Below are 19,128 nucleotides of genomic sequence, written 5' to 3'. Positions count from 1 at the left end.
CATAAAAAAATAAAAAGAAAGGGTAGGTTGTACTTTGCTAACTTTTGCTATACAGTTAGAATTTAAGAACTAATTCTGAGAATATCAGCTAAATGTTGAATTATTTTTTCTTGTCTAGTGTGTATATACGTATTTTAATTTAATTTTGTTAGAGTAGAAAGGATGCCAAAATCATGGAAAGATTGTACTGTGTCCTGTAATAGTTTTAAGTACTTTGGGGGAAGAGGGAGAACCCACTTGTATCTCTAGACTAATGAAATTTTATATTAATATAAGAATGTATATACAGGATTAAGCAATCATAAGATTTTGGTTCTATTTTAAATTGTAGTATTATAAATTTACTTAAAATGAGTAAAGGATTGGTATCTTCTGAGAAACTTCATTTCTAGAAACATTGGTTTTTCTCTTGTTGTAAAAGGAGTTGTAAAAGTTACTTATTTTAAACCTCCTAAATCAGTCTGATTGAAGAATTATGAACAATAACCAAAAAAAGGATGGCACATAATACCTTCTAGGTGTACGTGATTTTTAAAGTGTTTCATAGTTTTCTTAAACTTCAGGCTAAGTAAAAATACCTCAGTAAATTTTTGGCTACTGCTGAGTACAGTGGGAACATTATTTCTCTGTCTCTGATTGCTGCTTACTAGTATTTTTCAGTAGTTACCAAAAATGTCTTCATTATTTTGTTAAAGTTAGAAAAATAGTGATTATTTGAAAAGTATCTTTCTCAAAAGTTGATTTATGATATCATATCTTTTTGTTTTGTTTGGTACCAGGGATTGAACCCAGGGGTGCTTAACCACTGAGCTACATCCCAGCCCTTTTTATTTTTTATTTCGAGACAAAGCTTTGCTAAGTTGCTGAGGTTGGCTTTAAACTTGCAATTCTCCTGCCTCAGCCTCCTGAGTGATTGGGATTATAGATGGGCATCCCTTTGTCTAACTGACATATCTTTGGAAATTTAGCCGAGACCTTATTTATCTATTTTAAGTTGTATATGGACACAATACCTTTATAATATTTATTTTTTTTATTTTTTATTTTTTTGGCGGACACAACATCTTTGTTTGTATGTGGTGCTGAGGATCGAACCCGGGCCGCTCGCATGCCAGGCGAGCGCGCTACCGCTTGAGCCACATCCCCAGCCCAATATAATATTTATTTTTATGTGCTGCTGAGGATTAAACCCAGTGCCTCTCACAATGCTGGGCAAGTGCTCTACCACTGAGCTAAAACCCTGGCCCAACCTTATTTAGTTTTAAACAGTAGGAAATGCCTATTTCAGGAACATCCCTGAAAAAAAGATGCTGATGCTTAAGTAGATCAGTTTACCTCGAATATTTAATCTGATTGAAAGTAGCATGTTTCTTGACCGTTTATTGTTTAACAGTGTTCTAAGCCTGTTTTCTCCTCAGAATATGTAAGAGGTGTCTGGTAGGAATTACTGAGGATGTTGAAAGAAATCAGAGTCATTTTAAAAATTTGCTTGCTATCTTACTATAATTCCAATGGTGAAGTTGGAAGTAGAACCCCAAGGTATTTTGGATTCTTCTCTCAGAAGTATTTATATTTTAAGAGGACTGGGGTCATGCTTACTTTGAAAACATCCTCTAGATATTTCTGGTAATGTCTTCCTCTTTGTAGAGAATTAGTGATGTGGAATATAAAATTCCGTAAGTGCCTTTTCATGTCTGCCATGGCTTTTAACGATGTTGCGTGTGAAAGGATGCAACTGCAGTTGCAGGCTAGAATATTGCTCTCTTGGCGCCACCATCTGTGGGGTATCCCAATCCCATATTGTGACAATAACAACTCACTTGACTGTAGTTTTCTTTAAGAGCATATATGTCCAAATTACATGATATTTGTTTTTCTTAATATGTTAGAAGTGTTTTTTGGTGACCCTATCATTTTTCTTGACCATATTGAACTGTGAAAAAAGTAATGTTACCTGTTACAAAGCACATTTAGTATTTATTTGTTTATGGAATTGGGGAACTCACAGGCACTGTACCACTGAGCTACATGCCTAGCGCCCCACTAACTTTTTTTTTTTTTTTTTAAATTTTAATACAGGGTTTCACCAAGTTGTCAATGTTGGTCTTTAACTTAATGATCCTCTTGCCCCAGCCTCCTGAGTTGCTGTCTGAACAAGCCTGTGCCATTGCACTTGACTAGCACATTTAATTTTAAGAGCCCTTTGTACATTTTAGGATTATTTTTTAAAGAGAAGATTTAAAATATGTAGTAATTAGAAAATCTTTTAAACATGTCAGTCCCTTGGGGTGTGCTTGAATTTGTTTGCTAGAGGAATTTTATAAGAATAACTTTATAGTCATTATTTGCATATTTTTACGCCTTTGAAGATGGTTACATGCTTTTTGTTTGTTAATAAAAGCACTCTGCCTTTTCCCTGGTTATAGAGGCCCAGTCTGTTTTAGAGACTCCTCTTTTAAGATTCCCACAGTGTAATTCTTAGTGATTCATAACTTCTCTGTCCTGAAAGGCTGTTTGGCATTTAACTGGAAAACCTTGGGTGTGTGTGTGTGGGGGGCCTTTGTAGATTTTTCAGTCTTTTTTGTCCTCCTTGTAGTGAAGAGGTCATAGAGTAAAAGATTTCCTTTCAACCTTGGCAATTTCCCAGGCTAAAAGGGATGTTTCTAGAGTACTTCCAGGACTTGCTGACAAAAGAGGAAGATAAGCAATTCAAATGAAAGCCAAAGCAGGGTATCTTTGGGGTTAAAAATAAAGGCGGGGAGAAAGTCAAATCCATTTGGTTGACTTTAGGTGAATAATTACTTAGTCATAAACTTATTTTTGTGAAAGGAACACTGGATTCATATTTATATTGTAGATTAGATATATAACAGGTTTTATAACTAGCAATAATATTCTCAGTACCTAGTAAGATGAATTTATGCAGTTGAGGTAGAGTGTCAGAATACTTAAATACCTAAATTAGCAGTGGATTTCATGTCTCCGTCACAGCTCATGATTTTCTAATTTTACCAGCTTAATGCTTTGACTCTGTTTAAATTTTTTGCATTATCTTTCCATGGTTAGTTACTGAGAATTTAGCCAGAGTTTTAGAAGCTATCAAAATAGACAATAAGGGGTCTGGGGTTGTGGCTCAGCGGTAGAGCATTCGCCTAGTCCGTGCAAGGCCTTGGGTTTGTTTGTTCCTCATCGCCACATAAAAATAAATAAATAAAATAAAGGTATTGTGTCCAACTGCAACTAAAAAACAGTATTAAAAAATAGGCAATAAATATTAGAATTTATAGTTTATTCTTTAAAAAAAAGACTAAATGCTGTATGGACTATCTTAGGCATTTTTCACTCATTGACAGAATAAAATAACTGTTCTAGAAATTTAGAACTTTTTATGATATATTAGTATAGATGACAGTTGTCTTTTAGTAGTATGTTTCTTTTTGTACCTTAGCTAGGTTAATCCTTTTTTGAGTCTTAGCTTCCAGCTGTTTATGTACTTGATTAATTCAGATCCCAGTAATCTGGCTTCATCGGAAACAGTGATTTTAAGCTAGTGCTACATTTTTTGCTTTTCCATTTAGAGTGGCTAAATATGGTAGGCAATATAAGACATGAAATGCTGAATTATTAAAAGTAAATGATGTATTTTACTTATATTTTATATCTTTAACTGTACAGAAAGCTTTTGTGTGTGTGTGTGTGTGGTGCTGGGAATTAGACCCAGGGAATCCTGCATGTTAGGTAGGGGCTCTACCACTGAGGTACCTCCCCAGCCCAAGAAAGGCATTTCTTTTAAAGTCAGGTTTTTGAGGTATAATTTACATGCTGTATAGTTCTTTCAGTTTTGACAAATGCATATAGTAGTGTAACTACTACCGCCACAACCAAACTATAGCCATTCCCCCCAAATTTCCTTGTGTCCTTTTGTAGTCAGTTTCTACCTATCCCAGGTCATTTTTTTTTTTTTTTATTTTCAAGAAAGTCACAGATGGGGGAAGGGGGTAGATAGCTCTGGTGCACACTCCTGAGCCTGAAGCAGGAGGATTGCAAGTTCAAGATCAACTTCAGCAAATTAGCAAGGCCCTAATTAAATTAGGGAGACCCTGTCTTTAAAATAAAAAATAAAAAGGCTGTGGGTGTAGCTTAGTGGTTAAGTGTCCCTGAGTTCAATTCCCAGTAACACCCCCCCCCCCTTCCAAAAAGGTCATGGTTAAGTTTTTTTTTTTAATTATTGTAAATGTACATAAATTTACTACTTTTAAATTTATTGGTATTAAGTATATTCATGATGTTGCACAGTCTTCAATACAGTCTAGTTCCAGAACTTCTGTTGTTCCCAAATGAAAACCCTGTACCCATTAAGAGTTCGCTCCTCATTTTCTTTCTCCCAATCCCTGATAACCACAGTCCTACTTTATCTATTTACCTATTCATGTAAATGGAAGCATATAATGTATGTGCTTTTGTGTCTAGCTTGTTTCACTTAGTCTAATCACCCATGTTGTAGAATGTGTCAGTACTTCATTCTTTTTATAGCTAAATAATAATCCATTGTATAGATATACTACATTTGTTTACTATTCTTCCGTTAAGGGACACGTGTTTTCTCCCTCTTGACTAATGCAGTGGAGATTTGTGTTCAAATTTCTATTTGAACACTTGTTTTCAGTCCTTTTGGGCATATAACTAGGACCGAATTTGTTGGGTTACATGATAATTCTCTGTTGAGCTTTTTGAAAGATGGCCAACCTGATTTCTAAAGTGACTTTGTGATTTTACATACCAACCGGCAATGTCTGAAGGCTCTAGTTCTTCCACATCTTCACAAAAACCTGTTATTTTCTATTTTGTTTTAAGCTATGATTATATTGGTGGATGTGAAGTGTTTTCTCCTAGTGGTTTTGATTCGCATTCCCCAAATCACTTATACGTTGAACATCTTTTTATGTACTTATTGGCCACTTGTATATCTTTTTTTTTTTTTTTTGAGAAATGATAATTAAAGTGTTTTTTCTCTTTTGAAATTTTTGTTTTTTTATCTTTTTGTTGAGCTATGACTTCTTCATATGTTTTGGATACTAGGCCTGTATAAGATGTCTGATGCACATATTTTCTTTGATTTTTGTGAGTTGTCTTTTTACTCCCTTGATAGTGTCCTTTGTACAAAAGTAAGGTTTAAAAATGCATATTATGTAGATTTTTAAAACTCAGAATACATTTAAATATATTGATGGGCTGCCACTTTATATTTCTGGCCTCTTTTTTAACTTAAAAGAGAAAACTTTTACTTAAACAGTCATAATGGCTTTGGAATTACCACCAATCGTCTACTTTCCTACCCTTTCCTCTGCTTTTCATACAGCAGCTTTTATGTTCAATTCTCCTGAAAGGTGATTGGCATAAAGTAGTACTTTCTGCCTTCAGTAGTAAGGTGTCAAGCAAGAGAGCAAATTGAAACTAGTGTGTAACTACAAGACTCTGAACCAGTATGGGACACATTTTGTGTGCTCTGAGTTTGGCGAATGAATTAAGTGATGAGATTTCTTCTGAAACTGCAGAGCATTTTTATCCCTTATTTAAATTAACAGCTTATACAAGCTAATGTATTTTTATGTTATTTGAGGGTTGGAACCATCTCAGTTCATCTTTTGGATTTTATTTTTTTCTAGTCCTGGGGATCAAAGGTCTTGTGCATACTAAGGCAAGTGCTATAGCACTGAAATATACCCCAAGCCCAAAAATGTTGTTGATTTTGATAGAAGGTTTTGAAGAGGAAATGTGGGTTGCAAGTTGAATTTTATAGAAAAGTTAGTGGCATGTTAGGCTCAACTGAATTCGAGTGGAGAGAAAGGTCTCAATGAAAATGGGCAATTGTTTAGTCAGTAAATAATTTTGTATGCCGCCTAGGCAGTGGGGAACAATAATAAGCAAAGCTAACAGGCCCCCCTGCCCTTGCAGTGTTTACAGTATTGTAAAAGAACACAGTTAAATGAATGTTTCAAATGATGTAAGAGGTAAGGGAAACTGTTAGGCTCTCTGATGGAGCATATGTAGCAGATACTCTGAGTCAACTTCAGGAGTCAGAAGATTTCCCAAAAAAGTTGGGGCATGAGGGATAAAAAGAAAGCTAGGGTTGGTGAGGGGCCATGGCAATGCTATTTGAGGCTGGCAGAGACGGAGCAAGGTGAGTCTAGGCATTGAAAAGTTAGAATGCATGGGGTATAGAATTACAAGAAATGATTGGTAGAGATTTAGCTGAAAAGTGAAGCAAAGTATATAGGATGGTAAGGGCCAGTGGGAGAATTATTTTTGTGCAGTGTGCCGGAAAGATGGGCCAGACATGATGTGCCGGTGGGGTACATACTACCGTCAGCATGGATTGCAGGGGCGGATACAAATGGAAAGGATCTCTAGAGGGCTAGAGAATAGGCTTTAAAAGACTCCAAGATTTGCTGGCTTGATAGAAGAAACTAAAGGGGCCTGAAAAAGTAGGACCAGAAAGGGAAGAATCCATTTGCCTCACACTTTTAGGATCTGACAGGTTATTGGGAAAAAAATTTAAAAGTAGGTTTTTCATTCTGCCTGTGTCCTTCCACAAGTCACCTTTGTGCAATGACCAAACTGCTCAACCCTACTCAGCGGCTCTGAGAAGGCTGCTGAGAGGATGAATAGATTGAGGCCGGAAATATATCTTGGATTTAGCAACTTGGAAGTCAAGTGGGATTTGCCAAAGATCAGTGATGCAGAAGTTGGACCAGTGTGGGTTAAGAAGCTAGAAGAGGCGAAGAAATGTGCATGTGGAGTATAGACAACTGTGTGGAGTATAGACAACTTTATTACCTTGACCCAAAGAACTAAGGCAGGTTGTTGAGATGGAGGGGCATGTGGGCTTGATGGAGTTTTTCTGTTTTTGCTTCTTACATACTTCTGTGGTTTTTAATGAGAGATATTAGGAAATTTTACATTTAAGGAGAGGATTTAGCTCTGTGGGAAAAGTAGACTCCTTAGGAGCAAGTATTTGAGAGAAGGTGGAAGCAGATGGAGTCCTAATTGAGGCCTAGAATTGGGTGCAGATATGTTACCTTTTTTTCCCCCTTGGTGAAGTAGAATGTGAGGGAGTTTGTGGGTGTAGGAATGTGAATGTTAGGTGGATATTTTGGAACTGAGAGAATGGGGAAGGTCTGAACAGAGTATGTGGAGCATGCATTGGAGGGCCCGGGAATGTGGTACTTACCAGTGAATCACAGAATTGGGCTTATTCAGGGTTGAGTTTTGCAAGATTGGTGTGAGAACAGTCATAAAGATAATTAAATTAATTGGGTGTTATTGAAATGATAGGACTACAAAATCTAATAACCTGGTGAAGAACCAAAAGACTACTTAGACTTGAAGAAAGTCCAATTTTCTGGAATGAAAGTCCAGATTCATTGAGAATGGTATTGAGAGAGAGTGAGTAAGGCAAACTGAAAAAAACCCATGGAATTTTAGAGATAAGAAGGCCACAAGCAGCTGTTTCGACCTTGGCAGAAATAGTTTGGGGGTTCCAAAGACCACGGTTGGGTTGAATATTTCACCAGGACTGCTAGAAGGACTCACAGATATTATCACATGGATACAGTTTATTGCTACTAAAAGATTCATATTAAAATCAGACCTGACTAAAGGGCACATAGGCCTTCCGGGTATGAAGTTTACGATTAGCCTTTCCCTGTGGAACTGGGAACAGTGTTACTTTCCTGTTGCTACTGATGTGTGACCATACTAATGAAGTATTGCCCTCTGGCAAGCTTGCTCAACATTTGTGTCCAGAGTTTTTTGGAGGCTTCATGGCTGACTGCCCTACAGCTAACCTTAGTCTTTAGCCCCTCTGGAGGTTTAGTTGATCCTTGTGACTCAAAGCTACCACCATAAATTGCATTGTTAGACTTTTTGGTGTGGCTCAAAGCCCTCAGGTGGACAAGGTCCCCTGTAATAGGCTTGGCATTTTAAGAGTTTAGAGATTACCTTCTAGAAGTCATAGGTAAAAAGCCAGAACTTTCTTATCTCTCTGCAGTGGTTATTTATGAGTTTTATTCTGATTAAAAATTGTCAACAGTTCATAAATGGATAATTTAAGATTTGGTATTATACTCACTTAAGACTTAGGTAGCTGAGGAAGTTTAACCAAAAAATTATATTAACTTAATATTTTAATATTGCAAAACTGTGATGCAAACAAATTTACAATTAAAATTTTGACATGATCTAAATTATTATATTTGAGCCTAAAATTTTCAATGAGAAGTGTTTTGTATAATGAAGACTCTGACCCTCCCAAATGAATTTTTAGTCATAAACTCCTGTAGTGCAGCTTTTCAATGTAAAAGTGATACAAGGCCCAAGGTTATTTATAGTTTGGCCTTTCCTCTTATCCCTCATGAAAATATGTCTGAATTCAGGTGAGTAAGAGACATTATAAAGATAACACTGGATTTAGTTTTACAATGTAAATAATTTTCAAGTAGTATCAACTGTTAGTATAAAAATTTCCAGTGTGTCCTACAGCTGCTCTGTGACAGTGATACTGTCTTTGAGTATCATTGCTTTAGAGAATAAATGCATTCCTACCTCTTTAGCTTTAGTGCAAATCTCATTTCCTGGTTTATATCTGTTACAAATTAGAAGTCACTTCAAGTGTGAAAACCCTTAATAAGCCCAGGTAAAAACAACTTGAAGTAACATGATGCTTATTCCAGTGGCACCACTGGTGTGGTGTTTGCATCAAGTCATTTTGGGGTGCTTTACGGAAATACTTCCTGATAGGAAATTCCCTGACTTCATGTTTCAGAGATGGCTTTCTTGGGAGGGTGGGGTTTGTTCTTTCTAGTGCTGGGCCACAAGACCATTTAGCCAGGAGATACTATCCCTAAATACTTGATGTGAGGTCTGAGTATTTGGGTCATTTAAAATGAATGACTTCCTAGATTCATTACGTTTCTGTATATTGACTATAACTAAAATGAGTGGTAACTATATATTTGCATGTGATTTGTATGCTAGAGTTAACATTTAAATTCCTTTATGTACCAAAATTTTTGGTTGCCACCTTAAGCCTCTTTATCCTCTAGGGCCCACAGTGGCTTTTCCTCTCAATTTTTGCTTCAACATACGAACCCAAGGGGACCATAGTTCAACTAAAAACACCTAACTCATGAATGATATTTGCTTCATGTTTGAACAACAAATGTTTTAACCCACTGTCTTCACTAATATTGTAACTACTGTCTTACAGATTGACTTGATGCAAAACATCACAAAGGCTCCATATTATACAGTATGCGATTTTTGAGGTATGAGCTTTAGAAACTTACCTCTCATGTGGCATGTACATCAGGCTTTAACTTCAGTTTTATCATTTTGGGGAAATTTATGCATTTCTTCTTTTTTTTCCCTCTTCATAATATTTTTAGAGTATTAAAGGGACTGTAGGCACATTTTTGGATCCTTGCTTGGATTCTTAGCCCTAATAGATAAATTTTCTTTTTCCACTAATTTGAGACACTAATTCTGGCAGATGATAGCTTTTTCAGCCCTTCTAACTAACTAGCTTAACATTTATTCCTGCCTCTTGGAGTTCAAATCTGCATTTTCTATTTTGTGTCTTTGATTGTCTCATTTTAAGTGCTCATTTCCATTTTTTAACAGTTTTCTGTTTATTGGACTGGGATGATCTTGTTGGTCTAACAGCCTAACATTGACAGTTTTTGAGACCCAAGCAGTCTAAATATTATAAAAATAGAGATTTCATATAATGCTGTGCTTTGGGGTTCAGAATATTTATGACCTAAATTCTGGTTGGAAATGTTTTGATCGATTTATATTAAAAGAACTTGGCATCTAGGGAGTTTTTAGGCAGCTCTGAGTCAGTGATTATAGTGATTTTTTTTTGTTGTTGTTGTATTTTTGAAAACCCTAATTGTTGGGTCAAAAAAAAATCTTCTTATAACTCATGGGATTTTTTTAAAAAATAATTTTTAAATTGTAGGTGGACACAATACCTTTATTGTATTTATTTATATGTGGTGCTGAGGATCTAACCCAGGGTCTCACACGTGCTAGGTGAGCGCTCTACCACTGAGCCACAACCCCAGCCCACTCATGGGATTTTAAAACCTAATATTTCTAGCAAATTGGGAAGATGCTCCTGGTTTTATACATTTAGTTTGAAATCAGATTCATACTAGTTAGAAATTTGTTGATAGTGGTAAATTGCTTAATTTCTTCAGTGAAAATTTTAAAATAAGTTTTTGTATAATGTAAAAACTTGCTTCTGTTCACACACTCATGAACTGCTTGTACATTGTCTATTATGCAGCTAACCTTGAGTTTATTTTTTATTGTTATTATAGTAACTCTTAATGTACTCTACAAGCTAAAGTATTTAAGAATTCATTATCTTGTTTAAGCCTCACAATAAACTTAGATAGCTGTTAGCCCCCATTTTATGCAAGAGGCAACCAAGGCCTAGAGATGAAGTAATTTGTGCAGAGGCACATGTACCTTTTTAGTGTTGGAGCTGGGATTTGAGCCCATGTCTTTTTTTAACTTGTGTTCTCTACTGCCTTATGTTACTACTATGTCACCAAAAATGATACAGATATTTAACTCTTAATAGTTAGGTTAGTATAGGTGGTGATGAAAACAGGAAGTGAAGTCATGTTTAAGTATTGGTAGACTTCAGTTATCTTTGTATTTCAGAATTAATCTTGTTATTTTATTTGTTCATTTATTAATAGCTTTTCTAGGTTGTGTTAGGTGTCATTTATATGGAATTCAAAACCTGTCATAAAAACTTATGAGCTCCCTTTTTATTTAAATATATATTTTTTTAGTTGTAGTTGAACACAATACCTTTATTTTATTTATTTATTTTTACGTGGTGCTGAGGATCGAACCCAGGGCCTTGCATGTGTTAGGCCAGCAGTCTAGTGCTGAGCCACAACCCCAGCCCCTCCCTTTTTATTTCAGAAAGTAGTGATATGGTGTATTAGGGTTTATTATAGATGTGCCTTTTTTTTTTTTTTTTTGATGCCCCCAGTACTGAGGACTGAACCCAGGAGCATTCTACTAGAGCTGCATCTGCAGTCCTTTAAAAAAAAAAAAAAATTTTTTTTTTTTTTTAAATTTTGAGACAGAGTCTTGCTAAGTTTCCTGGTCTGGCCTTGAGCTTGAGATCCTCCTGCTTCAGCCTCTTGAGTAGCTGGGATGATTACAAGCATGTGCCACCAGGCCTGGTCTTATAACTGTATGTTGATTATGCTATTTTTAGATACATGGAGAATGTCTTTTCATTAGTTGAAAAAAGTTCTTAGGTGCCATTGAGTGTTAATGTTTACTGATTTAGTATACTTAGAAAATATCCTCATATATTTTTTCTTGAAATTCCATAGATTTTATTTTCCCATGTTTTGATACTTAGCTTTGTCTATAAACAAGTGAACTTTGAATATTTGAAAAAGATATCTATTAATTAGAGCTGTATTTTAATTATCTAGGCTGTAGAATTTTAGTAAGTTTCAGGTTAAAAGCCTTTATAATGCTTTTAGACTTGTACCAGGATGCACCTGTGGTCTGCGTGCTATATCAACAGTGATTGTAATAATACAGGCTAAGGTGTCCAGCTGATTGAGCTTATGCAGTTTCATGTTAAGTATTAATGAAATACGTGTACAAGCTATCATTTTTACACATGGGAGTATTAGAATAGTTTCTGCCCTTTCCAGTATCCTAAACTTTTCCAAAATGATCGTAGATTCAGAAGATGTTTTAAATAAATATAGAAGTGACCTCCCCTCCCTCAATATTGGGATTGTACTCAGGGGCACTCATTGAGCTACATTCCCAGCCCTTTTTATATTTTATTTTGAGACAGGATCTCTTGAAGTTGCCGAGGGCCTCATCACTAAGTTGCTGAGGCTGGCTTTGAACTTATGATCCTCTTGCCTCAGCCTCCTGAGTTGCTGGGATTACAGGTGTGCGCAACCATGCCTGGCCAGAAGTGATTTTTTTTTTCTTCCAGGAGAAAATCAGTAGGAGAGCAACTACTTATTTGTATTTTTTTCACATGCTACCAAAAAAAAAAAATTGTTTTCTTTCTTGACATTTTTGTGATTGATGGTTGGAAGAATTAAGATTCATGAGAAATTTTGTTAGCTTTGTTCTCTTTTTTGCTGATGAGGCAATGAAGGCATAGAGCAGACACTTGTGCATAAGGATGCTAATTTTACCCTGGGCTGTACCACTTGTTTGCTAATATCTAAGGATCAAGTATTATTTTAAATAATACTTATGTAGGTTATGGACCACAGCATTCAGATTCAGCTTTATTGGATTCCATATACTCTTCATTTTCTTAAAACTTTGTTTTCTCCCTTTTTGTAATTTAATTGGTATTCTTTACAGTTAAGACATCTTCAATGAGGTCTTTGATATTGCAGTGCATAAACATAATCTTATTTTGCAGCTAATGTATTCTTTGTCCTATTTGAGCTTGCTTTCAAATATCATTCTGTGTTTTCCCACCACATATTTAAGGATTCAGTTGAGAGTTTAGGACACATTGATAGAATACTTTTAAATATGTAGTAGTTAGTCAACACATTGTCCCTGCCCCATGTGCTTCCAGTGTTTTTTATTTGTATGATTGAAAAAGACTGAATTTTTTTGTTGTTGTTTTTACTGATTAACTCTTAATCAGTTTAGGAAGAATTGTGGTTTTTTTTTTTTTTTTAAAGACCAAGTATTACTTACTAAGTTGCCTAGATTGGTCTCTAACTTGTGATCCTCCTGCCTCGCTCTTCCCAGTTGCTGTAATTACAGGCAGGTACCACCACACCCAGTTTAGGAAGAATTACTTTTTTTTTTTTTTTTTAAATTTTTAATTATAGATGGACATAATACCTTTATATATTTTTACATGGTGCTGAGGATCGAACCCAGTGCCTCACACATGCAAGACCAGCGCTCTACCACTGAGCCACAACCCCAGCCTTTAGGAAGAATTACTTTTTAAAATCACAGTATGAGAAAAAAATCCTGGACCAGGGTGACCACATCCTGTTTTACCTGGGACAGGAGACTTACAGTGCTAAAACCAGTAAAGTCTAGAGAAAGCTAGGATGAATTGCTCACCCTAATTCTGGTAGTCATTCATGTTTCTGAATGGATTTTTAGAATAAAAGACTTAATAACTGGCAATTCATCCATCAACAATTAATCTCTTTCCAGTAGAAAGAAAGACTAGTCAAATGAATAAATATATGTAATATAATAGTACTGGTTGAATATAAAAGGTAGGGAAAAGAGAGTGGCTTGTATAAAAGAAAAATTTATGGTTTTGGTTATTAAAATATTTATTTAAAGTTCTAATCTTATTCTTTTCTGTTTTTACAGAACTGATAGTGCATCAGCCGACCCGGATAATTTAAAATATTCTTCAGCCAGAGATAGGGGTGGTTCTTCCTCTTATGGACTGCAACCTTCAAATTCAGCTGTGGTGTCTCGGCAAAGGCACGATGATACCAGAGTCCATGCTGACATACAGAATGACGAAAAGGGTATATAAATTTTCTTACTTCTAGAGGCATATTTTTAGTTTCTATTCTTTTCTTTCTTTTTTTTTTTAACCTACCTGCCTTCCCTTTCCTTCTTTGTTCTTCTCAGCTCTGTTCTGCTATGTTTAAAATACAGTCTTATTTTTAAAAACTTCATAAGTTTATCCACTTCATTATTTTTAAGATTTAAATATTTTAATACACATAAATGCATTGTATATTTGCCAAAATATACAATATTATTATTAAGACTGAAGTTCTTCGACATAGTTTCTCCTCTAGACTTTTAAAATGTTTTTAAACAATGTGCAAAATTTGACTTAATTTAGTTTTCATTTCTTTGCTTATCTTTCATTGAAGGAATTAAAATGGTTTCAAAGTAAGCCCCATAGGGAATACTTGGGAGAAACAAAGGTTGGTTGAATTGTGGATGGATAAGAAGATCCTGAACTGTCTGGGACAGAGTGAAACAAAACACTCTTAAAATAATAAGTTACTCTGCTGTTTTTCAAGGTGGCTACAGTGTCAATGGAGGATCTGGGGAAAATACTTATGGTCGGAAGTCGTTGGGGCAAGAGCTGAGAGTTAACAATGTGACCAGCCCTGAGTTCACCAGTGTTCAGCATGGCAGTCGTGCATTAGCCACCAAAGACATGAGGAAATCACAGGGTAAGGTGGGGAAAGTGGGGACAAACACTTATATATCATCAAAGACTGACATCTCTAACAGGGATGCCTCATTTCTTACCCCAAGCACAAGTGTAAGCTGATTGGTTTACTGTAAGTTGTAAAACATGCAGGTGGCACTTGTTTATGTTTGTTTCCTGTGAACTATTCATTTCCTACTAAAAAGTTTAGAAGACTGGATAAAGATCTTACAGGGTTTCCTTGCTTTTTATCAGTACTGAATGGGTAGTATATATAGCAAGTCTTAAATATAGAGTGGGCCTTTTCTTTTCTTTTTTTTTAATATTTATTTTTTAGTTGTAGTTGGACACAATACCTTTATTTTATTTATTTATTTTTATGTGGTGCTAAGGGTCGAACCCAGGGCCTTGCACGTGCTAGAATAAATTGAGATTTATTCTTTATTGGAATCACTCTTTGGACACTTATATCACTTTTTTTCTCCCTAGTTTGTGGATGTGTATCTTGGTGAACATCTTTGTACACACAACTTTTTGTTCTTTATTTTATTTATTTATTTTTATAGTTGTAGATTGACAGAATGATTTTATTTATTTTTATGTGTTAGTAAGGATCGAACCCAGTACCTCACACATGCTAGGCAAGTGCTCTGTCACAGAGCTATAGCCCCAGCCCTGTTATTTTTTTGTGTATACTTTAAAATTTTTTTTTTCTTTTTTTATGGCACTGGGGGTGGAACCCAGCAGCATTCTACCTTTGAGCTACTCTACATTGCTCAGTCTGGCATTGAGCTTGCACTCTTCCTGCCTTAGCCTTTGAGTACCTGGGATTAAAGGTGTGTGCTATCATGCCTGGCCAGCATATAGCTTTTTAAAAAATGATTTCTCTTGGTACAATTTCAGAAGTAGAGTGGCTGAGCTAAAGGCTATATTGTTAGTAGAGTGAAGCTTTTGATTTAAAATATCCTAGAAGCTAGAATGTGATTCTGAAGGACAGATGAAAGAAAAATCCTAAGCAAACAGAATACCTCATTCCAGAGGTCCAAAGAAAGGTTCAGAAACAATTTTCTTTAGGTCCATGCCAAGCTGTTTTCAACATTCTGATAAAAAGAGTGAGTAGCCAGGCATGGTGGTACACTAGTTCAAGACCAGCCTAAGTAACACAGTGAGACCTATCTCAAATAAAAACAGTTAACTACAACAACAAAAAAGAGTTTGTTTTAAAAAGTTAATTTGGTTCAATTCTTCTTCCCCACAGGCTCACCGATATACAGTTTGATGGTTATAGCATTATAAATAGAGTAGATGTCCCAGATGATAACCTAATGACACTTCAATGTCCATTTTTATTGAATTATTGTATGAGCTAGAGATTTGTAAAAATCTTGTTTCTTTTCCCAGATGATAGGTTCCCCCTTTGAGAGGGATTACCAATTTTCTTTATACACTTTACAGAAAAATGAAACTGTCACACTGTTTGATATGGTTTGTTGTTTAGGCTACATGGCTAGTCATGGTAAATAGCACAACTAAAAATTTTCTTTTAAAGTTTTGTCCTTACATGTATTTTTATTATATTAATATAAGCACTATTTGAGTGTTTGTGCTTTTTCTTATCATGAAAAAATAAGAGAAGAAAGGTTCTGGTTTGTCACTTTTCTAGTGATAGCATGTCTTGCATATGGTTGGTGGTAATTAGACATTTGTTGAACTCCATGTGTGGTTGCAATTTGCCAAGGTCTTGTCTTAGAAAAATGATAGTGTGAAAAAGAGGTTTCTTCCAGGGTTTATCTAGATGAGAAACTAAAGCATACAACCTATTTACTTAATCGGGTCATCATCCCTAACTTGTAGAAATCCTTTATCCCCCTTCTCTTTTTTTGTTGTTGTATTTTATTTTTTGAGATAGGTCTCACTGAGTTACCTCAGCTGGTCTTGAACTGTAGTGCACCAACATGCCTGGCTACCCACTCTTTTTTATCAGAATGTTGAAAACAGCTTGGCATGGACCTAAAGAAAATTGTTTCGAAACCTTTCTTTGGACCTTTGGAATGAGGTATTTGGTTTGCTTAAGAGTTTTCATTCGTCTTTCCTTTAGCAATCTTTATTGAGGGTTCATGGATCTGTGTCTAGGCACTCTTGATAGAGCTTGATGGATAGAAATGAACAGAATAGTGACAGGAACTGCATTTGTTGTTTCTGAATGAAAAATCTGGAGATGACGGTTTTTGAGGTACTTTAAAATATTTGGGCTATACACTTAGTATGTTTATTTATATTTAGTAAGCAACAAAATGTTTTTGTATTCAGAGCGATCGATGTCTTATTCTGATGAGTCTCGACTGTCGAATCTTCTTCGGAGGATCACCCGGGAAGACGACAGAGACCGAAGACTGGCTACTGTAAAGCAGTTGAAAGAATTTATTCAGCAGCCAGAAAATAAGCTGGTGAGTGCAGTGTGTTTGGAATTGTTGATCATTTCTGTGTTTGTGTAATAAACTAGTTATTACTATCTGGAGCAGTTTGAGAAGGGAAAGGGTTTGTTTCTGAGGGAAAAAAATTGCAGATTTCTATCTCACACTTATCTGGCTTCTGTTATAGAACCTAATGACCCCTAATGTATAATTTATCTGCTTCTGACAATTGTGGGATCCATATTGATGCCTTCTGCAATAAAGTGCTTTAATTTGGGATGGTGGTTACTATAGTTTGAACTCAGAGGTGCTTAACCACTTAGCCACATCCCCAGCTCTTTTTTATATTTTATTTAAAGAAGGGTCTCACTGAGCTGCTTAGGGCCTAAGTTCCTAAGGCTAGCTTTGAACTCGTGATCCTCCTTCCTCAGTCTCGAGAGCCGCTGGGGTTCCAAGCGTGTGCCACTGTGCCCAGTAGTGCTTTAATTTTTAGCACATTTGTTTTCTTGCATAATTCTGTTGTCCTCCGTTTTTCTTTTGCTATTCCAGAACAGAATATCTGTTTTTCATTTGTGAAATGAAGGTACAGCGTACATATTTTGTTCTTGGTAGTTTGGTTTGTGACCAGGATTAAGGAAATGGAAAAACCCTTTCAAAAACAAAGTTCAGTACAATTAGAAAATTTTATCCATTTAAGTAAATGGATAAAAAAAAAAATGGTAATTTTCTAAAGTTAAATTGATACAGGGCATGAGAAAACTAATAAAAAAATAGTATAGAGAAGCAAAACAACATTTGGTTCATAGCAGGTTCTTCCTTCCTGCACATTTTATTATGAAAAGTTTTAGATGTACAGCAAAGAATTTTACAGTGGACCTTTTACACCCACCATGTTGCCATTGACATTTGACCTTATTACTTCATTGACTTTGTTTTTCTCCCTCCATTGATGATTATGATTGTTTCCAATGGATAAATTCTTTTATAGTCTGAAGGGAAACACGCCATTGCTGCTATATGCTCATTGGGATCTGGGAATAATAAGGAAACTAAGGTACTTCTAATTATAATTTGTAGTGGAAGATAAGTGAAAACAAACTACAAATGTTATTCTTTAAAGCATAGGAATTAAAAGTTTATTATTATTTTTTAAAGGTACTAGTGAAGCAATTGGATAATATCTTGGCTGCTGTACATGATGTGCTTAATGAAAGGTAAGTCAATATGGTTACATTTAATTGACTTTAAAAAATATACACAGGATACATTCACTGACTTTATTTATAATAAACATATTTCATGTTTTATGGAGTCCTTGTGTCATCTTTATCTGTGGTATTTATATGTTACTGTTGTACCAAAGGAATCCACCTAAAAGGGAATATTTTCTAATTTGGCAGTTGGAGTGAACATTGATTTGTGGAATGGTGCACACTCTTAACACAGGCATGAATGAATGGGATTAGATTTTATAAACTAGGGAATTTTGTAACTGCTTAGAGAATGGAGGTAAAAAGGAGATTCCTTCTATGAGCAAAATAGGCAGTATTGGAAAGCACCCAGAACGTAGGAGGTCATAGACCTTGCTTACCTTTTCATAGTTTTATTTTATGTAGTTGCTTATCAATATTATGGGTAAGTTAATGATATTGTCCTTTTAAATTTATTTTTAATTTTTTAGATATTATATACTTAGCTTACCATTTCCCATTTTTATAGTCCTTACATATTGAATAATATAAGTAATGGAGTTACTTATATTGTGTTTTTTCATTTGTTACTGCTGTTTTCTGTGAATCATTTAGTTTGAAATGGAATTTGAAGCCTGAATTTTAGCACTTCTGAACCTTTACTTACAGTTTGTTGATAATTGATTTTGTAAAAGAAAATGTAATGTCTGACAAAGATACTTTTGAGCACTAAAGAATAAAAAGAATACAGTATTTAGATTTGCAAAATTTCAGCCTTTTATGTAATTTGAACTTTAATGAAAAAATTTAAATTTTAAAAAATATCTGAGACATTCTTTGTAAGATGTGTCATTCTTGTCATCTTTGAAGTCTTATGCCTTTTGTATGTGTTTTATTTCGTTTGCTTTAAAATCAACAGTAGCAAATTGCTTCAGGAATTGAGACAGGAGGGAGCTTGCTGTCTTGGCCTTCTTTGTGCTTCTCTAAGCTATGAGGCTGAGAAGATCTTCAAATGGATTTTTAGTAAATTTAGCTCATCTGCAAAAGATGAAGTTAAACTCCTCTACTTATGTGCCACCTACAAAGCACTAGAGACTGTAGGAGAAAAGAAAGCCTTTTCATCTGTAATGCAGGTAAGGATGAGGGGAGAAAACAAGTGATGTGCTTGGGAAAAAAAATTGACCTTAAAGTGTCCTTGTAGGGGAGCATAAGGAAAGGAAACAGAATGGGACTTATCTACTGGTTGTAAACAGGATGTAAATGAGATTTTTCTTTCTGAGTTTGGGTA

At 35.3% G+C, this 19,128-nt stretch overlaps 1 protein-coding gene across 2 annotated transcripts in view; it reads left to right on the top strand.

Moving 5' to 3' along the window:
* The first annotated feature begins 8,994 nt into the window (after positions 1–8,994).
* The window catches only part of Smg1 (SMG1 nonsense mediated mRNA decay associated PI3K related kinase), a 78,184-nt gene continuing 68,050 nt past the window's right edge, over positions 8,995–19,128 (top strand). Inside the window, exons 1-6 of one of the 2 annotated variants that reach the window (XM_048789557.1) lie at positions 8,995–9,326; positions 13,429–13,592; positions 14,103–14,258; positions 16,547–16,683; positions 17,806–17,864; positions 18,760–18,973. In XM_048789557.1, coding sequence (XP_048645514.1) covers positions 9,313–9,326; positions 13,429–13,592; positions 14,103–14,258; positions 16,547–16,683; positions 17,806–17,864; positions 18,760–18,973 — 744 coding nt within the window. In that variant the 5' untranslated portion in view covers positions 8,995–9,312. The remainder of the gene's footprint in view (positions 9,327–13,428; positions 13,593–14,102; positions 14,259–16,546; positions 16,684–17,805; positions 17,865–18,759; positions 18,974–19,128) is intronic. The other variant, XM_015491108.2, reaches the window with a different exon arrangement.

This window comes from Marmota marmota, unplaced genomic scaffold (genome assembly GCF_001458135.2).
Source record: "Marmota marmota marmota unplaced genomic scaffold, marMar, whole genome shotgun sequence".
NCBI classification, from domain to species: domain Eukaryota; kingdom Metazoa; phylum Chordata; class Mammalia; order Rodentia; family Sciuridae; genus Marmota; species Marmota marmota.
This window is presented reverse-complemented; position numbering and strand designations above follow the sequence as displayed.